The sequence below is a fragment of the Alligator sinensis genome, unplaced genomic scaffold, assembly GCF_000455745.1.
Source record: "Alligator sinensis unplaced genomic scaffold, ASM45574v1 scaffold933_1, whole genome shotgun sequence".
In the NCBI taxonomy this organism is placed as follows: Eukaryota; Metazoa; Chordata; order Crocodylia; family Alligatoridae; genus Alligator; species Alligator sinensis.
This window is the reverse complement of record NW_005842542.1, coordinates 969,585-976,400: the sequence shown is the minus strand read 5'-3', so window position 1 is coordinate 976,400 and position 6,816 is coordinate 969,585. Positions and strand designations below refer to the sequence as shown.

Sequence of the window (6,816 nt, the reverse complement as noted above, 5' to 3'; positions counted from 1 at the left end):
TTCATCTTGGAGTCAATAATGACTCCAAGATCCCTTTCCACCTCTGTGCTTTCAAGAAGGGAACTCCCCACCTTGTATGTATGCTGTGGATTCCTTCTCCCAAGGTGCAGCACCCTGCGTTTGTCTACATTGAACCCCATCCTATTTTCGTCTGCCCACTTTTGTAGTACAGATGTCAATATCAGAGCAGTCCTTTCTCTTGTCTTCCCCCTCCCTCTTCTGAGTTTCTGCATCTCTGCAAGCCTGGCTCTGAAACATCTGAAACATTTCTGAAATGTTTTGGATGGTTTCGTTTCGTTTTGGAGATGTTTCAGAGCCTTCCGTTTCGTTTCAGTGTTTTGGGGGCCGAAATGGGCCGAAAAACCTCCGAAACGAAATGGCTGCCAAAATTTCTCACAGCCCTACTATCTAAACTGTTTTTGAAAGCTTACAAGCATGGAGAACAACTTCTCTAGGTAGTTTGCATCAATGCCTGGATGCTCTCAATTAAAAAATTCCTCCTAATCTCCAGCCTAAATTTCCCCTGCTGCAGCCTGAGGCTGTTGCTCCTAGTCCTGGAAGGGGAGGAAGAGGGTTGTGGGAACCTGCCCCTTAGTGATATAGGATCAAAGAGCTGTTCATAGTCTTCATTAGTGTGGTGGCTGCAAGTTCGTGAGACATCATGAACCTCTGGGTTACACAACTAAAGTGGTTACCTCCTCTGACACTGCCATGAGAAATAATTTTGCATTGTGCGGTTGCTCATATCTTGCTTCTTTCCCATGCTTTTGGGAGAGAGGCTGGGATGCACTGAGAATACTTGTCAGGCCACTGAAAAAAGTTAGCATCAACAGCTTTGCCATGAGGAACTGCAGTCTAAAGAAGAGACTTACAGAGGCCTCTCACCTCCAAAAAAAAGGCATTTATTAGGCACATGCCATGGAACATTTTTTTTAATCAATTCCCAATCCTGCCCAATCACACTATTTTACAATTAGATGGTACACAATCATCCTGTGTAGTCTGAAAAAAATAAATTTTATACATATTAATAAGAACTCAGTACTTTGAACACAAATGCTTCAAGTGAGGCACTTTAACAGGTAGCCTTAAAGGTGCTGAGGACCCACAAGTTGCTAATCAACTTCAAAACACTTATACTTCATTTTCTAAAGGTAGATTTCTGTACAAACCTCAAAAGTTTGAAGATTGTAGAAAAGTCTATGGGAAACTTGAAAGATACTTCTGCTGTTTTCTTTTTTTCTTTTCTACAGATACCTCCGTTTGTCACAAAGCAATATTAACACCTTGCTACAGCTGTGTAAGGAATCGGGAGTTCATATGGAGATTCACCCACATATGAAGGAATCTGAAATCAACATCAATACTGTTCTCTCTTCAAACCTCAGTACAGCACTGTAGAGCTTTAATTCTCTCACCAAACATTTACCATCATTAGATCAGCCTTTAATTATGTAAAGTTATGACAACAGCATGTTAAATCAATTCCCATCTGTTTTCACCATTGAAAGCACCTAATGTTTTGATTTTTTTAAAAAGGAGAGATCACTCCTCAGTTCTTTATGATAAGACTTTGTAATAATTTCTTTAAATAGGATGAGGAGCTGATAAAAGATTTGGTAAACAATATTTTTATGAACCAAACAACTCTTAACTACCACATTGTGAAAATTAATTTATCAAAAAAAGATAACTAATTGGATAGTGTTATCTGAATAATCAAAAATTAGATCCACTTACTGTAATGTTGTATTCTACTTTACCCCAACAGCTCAGACTTCAGGCTAACTGGTTGGCATTAGAGCTACTCATCTCCTGTTACTGGCACTCATATCCCTAACGACTCACTGGTCATAAATAAAACTGTATTAGCAACATCAAGCCATAAGAGGGAACCCTAAAGATAACTGTTTAACCTAACCACCTCAAAGGCAGCACAACATGCTTATGGCCTGATCAAAAGAGCTGAGTACATTCTACAACCTACTTCACATGCAGGTTTTGTCTAGTTAGGCAGACTGAGATTTTTTTTTTTTTATAGTGTTTCTGTTTTTAGTATCCCTCCTCTTCAGACTGGTAAGATGAGATACAAGAGCCCTGTTATATATATTCAATTTTCTACTTATTCCAAACAAAATCCAGTTTTACCTCCTACAGTTAAAATATTTTTAACTCTACAAATATGCATCAAAGGAGATTTTTTAAAAAATCATCTTTAAAACCATGCTCTGGTTTTGGCAGCATTGTCTTTCTGACCAAGGGCTTGATCATGAAATACCCTTTATCTCCAGGGGACTCCAGTAGGAATGGCAATTCAGCACCATACAGGAGTAGGCCCTATCGCTCTGTCTAACTCATAACATGCTTCATGGGCTTGCTATAGCAGCTGCTCCATCCCCTTTGGGGCAGATCCTAGCCTTTCTATATAGGGTTAGTACTGATTAAGCACTTTTAACCAAGCACACTCAAAAACTGATCCTCTGCCTGTTTATGCCCAAGTGATATAGGTGCCCAAGTCCCAATAACTTTCAATGGGCCTTTCAGGTTGCAGAAAATTCCATTCAGAATTCAAAACAGGTCATATTGAATATGGGATCATAATACTGAAAGAAAAAAATGCAGGATAGGAATGCTCAGTGAGCATTTTAGCTTAGTATGAGGTTATCCAATTTGGCTGCAGACAGGCTCATAACCAGACTGTGTCTAAAATGAAGAGAGTGGAATTATTACAGAAAACTGTCATTGCTTTTGATTAATCTTTTTGAAGGTGTAAAAATCTGAACTTTTTTGAACTTCTGAACTTTTTGCATCTGAACACTATTTACGGCTTGGCAAAAGATACAGTCCCTGTTGATAATATATGCAAAAGTGCCCCTTTCCAATCTTCACTACTTACATTAGAATGCCATATTAACATTTCTGCTCCTTCTGACCCATTCCCAACATGTAAAACATAAGTATTACATTTTGTGGGTGAGCAGATGAGATAGATTCCACATGTAATAACTACAGCCTGATTTTTATACCAGTTCTTCATTATATATCAATCAGGCATAACACCACTGAAGTCAATGAGTTTACACCAGCATGTAAAAGAATCAGAATCAGTCTATACAGTCACAGACAAATGGAAAATCTGCTTCCTAGAATTTACAAAACAATGGCCGTGTCTACACAAAAGGCTGACTGTGCAGTAGCCTGAAACTATTGCACAGTAGCATTGCATGGTAGAAACCATGACATGATGTGACACTACTGTGCAGTAGTCTCAGGCTACTACGGCACAAAAAAGCCATTCATCAGCCCTACTGTACAGTAACTGTGCAGTATAAACAAGTACTAACTTACTGTGCAGACAGCATCTTATGTAGACACGGGCAATATGTCCTACTCTAGCAACTTGGTAGTAGGTTTTAATTTGGTGAGCATGCTGCAAATGGTTCTAAGTTACATATGTTACAATTTTTCCTCGCTGAAATGTTATGATTTTATAAAGCAAAACGCATATTACTTTTAGTAAAATAAGATTTCCATTCATTATAAGAATTCAAAAATCACAGTTACAAAGCTCACTGTTAAAATGTTGCTCAGCTTCTCCAGCTCCAAGCTTATTCAGGCAGACATCTTATCCTTGTTCAATGCCTAATTCTAACTGTGGGATGGGTGGTATACCAATATAAACATTTAACAACAAACAACAGTGGTTAAGGATTCCTTATATTAAACAGAGTGAAGGACACAATTTTCAAACTGGTCCTTCATTCTTATGGGTGCAATTCTGGATGTACCAGAGATTGACAGCATATTTTATACTTACAGTGAACACACAGGACAATCAGTGAATGAATTAAATGAAGGGAAAAACTGAGGGCAACAGAATTGGTCAGAAACTTAAAAGAGTTTCTTGTTTGCAGGAAATTTCAATATCTGAAACATTTTCATTCCCAGTTGAATTTTTTTTTTTTAAATGTGTCACAAAGCTGAATTTTCTTGACAGAATTCCAAAATGTCTCATTTGGAATCTTTTTTCATTCTTATATTATGTCAGACAGGTAAATGGTAGCAATAGCATAACATATGACACACAGAAGTATTGTACATCAGACACATGAAGTAACCTTTCTGCTCTATGAAGCACTTATGAGGCTTCAGGGGGAGTCCATTTTTGGGCACTAAACTTCAAGAAAGTTGTCAACCAACTGAAGAGAGTTCAGAGGAAAGGAACAAATATTACTCAAAGTCCAAAAACCATGATTTTACGACTTGGGTTTGTTTAGTTTGGAGGAGACATGACTGAGGGGACATACAAGTCTGAAAATATATAAAAGGAGGAATGCCTAAACTGTTCTCTATGTCTGTTGGGAATAGGACAAGTAATAATGAATTTAAACTGTCATAAGGGATATTTAGCTTATATATTCGGGGGGAAATCTTTCTAATAATAAGAACCATTAAGCATTAGAACAGATTATCTAAGGAATTTGTGAAGGTTTTAAGAAAAGGTGAAACAAATATCTAAAAGGAATTATATAAGTACAGCAATTTTGCATTAAGAGCAAGAGACTGGCTGAGGTGACCCTGTCAAAGTCTATTCCATTTCCATGAATCTGTAACTTAATAGCAGGACTATTCTATCTTTTTTAGTTTACTTATTTCATTTTATTTTTGAAATCATTAGGAACAACTGCTACTCAGTACTAATGGAAACAGCTGTCTCTTCTAAGTCAGAAAGTCTCCCATTTGCTACACAATACAACAGATTTGACTTATTTTAAAAATAAAATTAAAAATTAAAAAGTAAACTATTTCATCTCATTATATTGCATAATACAATACCAGCTACATACTACATTATAGTCTCCAACTACTGACATGTCACAAAATATTGTCAAATAAAATTCCAAGCACAAGTTTGGAATTTTCCAAAATGAAGACATTTCTAAATGAAAAAGATTAATTTTCCAAAGGAAATTCCACTGAAAGTGGTTCTGTGAAGATTTCAATTTTGTCTAAACAGTTTTTTCAAGTGTAAAACTGTTTTAATGAAAACATTTCAACAGGCAGCATGGGACAATGCAGTGGGGGGTGGAAATTACAGCAACAAATGGAAAGACCTAGCTAAAAAATGGGGCACAAAATATAGAAGTTTAAAGCTGGTCACTTTAAACATTGAAATCTGGTCAGCAATACTCACTACTTAGCCCCATACCAAAACACTGCACCATGCGGATTAAATATTACAAACTGTTCTGTATAAAATGGCATAGAGCCAGTATATACATCTTATTTACACCAAAGCCAAAGGGTCCTTTATGTCAATTAACATAAAACATCATCTCTTAAAGGTTTCTTCCCTCAGAGCCAGCCCTGCAGGTACATTTGTGACATTAGAGTCATTGTGAATATGTGCCCAAACACTACTGTACTTCTGTATAATACAAGATATAGAAGTTCTACCAACTACAACATCAGGCATCATAGCCTCTTAAAAACAATCAAGATTAGCAATTACATTTCATGGTTATGAGTTCCGAATACCATTATGTTCTAGCTCCTAAGGAGAGCCAAGCTGGCAAATCATCAAAATCTGCTGCCACATTACAAACAACGCTGTGTAGAATTTCAAAGTTTTCATAAATTCATTGTGCCAGAGGTTAAAATCCATTGTGCTAAAGACATACTTATTTCCTGCATATGAAATGTTAGTTCTTTCTGTGTGGTTTTATTCCATCTTCCATGCCCAGTGTAAATCATCAGTTAGAGGTTTCTGACCTGTTAATGTGTCTGTAATGTTTTCCCTTTTCCTCCAAACCCCTATTCTATCCAAGGGATAATTTAGCCAGCCTGGAAGGGGGAAAATAGTTTATAGTTAAAATAGTATTTACCCAGTCAGGCCTCTTTTCTGCTCTCTTCCTGCTAAAACATCATTCCCTGCTACTTACTGCCCTCCTTAAACATAAGCTAAAGCTATTGCTAGCCAATAAATTAACAATAATATTGTTTCAAATGAATGGCAATAGGCAACTACAAAGTAATGTTAACTTTCTCTGCCCTTCTTCCCTTACGCTCCCACATTCTCTCCCACCATATGTCACAGTGTTAGACATTTCATTGCTCTTTGAGAGCTCTTATTTTACCTGTTGTGATGCAAAAATAGGTTTCATGGGGTGCTACACGATGGATTCTGTGGTGTTTCCTTGGTAAAATGATGTGCAGATCTTGTAAAATTGTGACCCAGAGAGGCAGCCAGCCCAAAGTAGGAATGGGACCACTTATGAATCTGATTGGTCATTGTGACAAAAACAGTTAGTGCAAATAGAAAGCACTCCCAAACATACAGCTCATATATAGAATCTGTAAAGAGAAAAACACCAAATTCAGTTTTGAAAGCAAAATATGCATAAGGCAAGATTACATCACTCTGTAATAACACAGATACATTAATAAGAAACAGAACACTTTCGATTTCAACAGCTACTACTATTGAATAATGAAACAGCACTTAAAATAGAAACCATGGGTTGTTTTCTTCCCAAACAGGTTTGTACCTTGAGCCCTCCTGAGACATTTAAGCTATTTTTGGATTTGGGGTTCTAAAACTATAATGAAATGCAGACAGAACCATACACTCAGCATTACAGCAATTTCAGCTACTGCAATTAATGCTCCAAAGTGATTCCATGCTAAATACTGCTTATAATTACATTGTCATTGTGACAAAAAAGCATGCCTTTCTTAAGAAAAATCTTGACAGTCCAAGAAACTGAGAAGGAAAAGTTGAATGCTAAGGAAGACATAGGTCTTCTGAGGAGTATT

At 36.9% G+C, this 6,816-nt stretch overlaps 1 protein-coding gene and 1 pseudogene across 1 annotated transcript in view; one reads left to right on the top strand and one right to left on the bottom strand.

Annotated features, from left to right (window-relative positions):
- The window catches only part of CUNH16orf78 (chromosome unknown C16orf78 homolog), a 16,457-nt gene extending 15,034 nt beyond the window's left edge, over window positions 1–1,423 (top strand). Inside the window, exon 5 of the mRNA XM_014523834.2 lies at window positions 1,254–1,423. Within this exon, the coding sequence (XP_014379320.1) occupies window positions 1,254–1,401 (148 nt within the window). The 3' untranslated portion in view covers window positions 1,402–1,423. The remainder of the gene's footprint in view (window positions 1–1,253) is intronic.
- A 4,299-nt stretch (window positions 1,424–5,722) lies between these two features.
- Window positions 5,723–6,816, bottom strand: part of LOC102369751 — a 55,970-nt pseudogene continuing 54,876 nt past the window's right edge.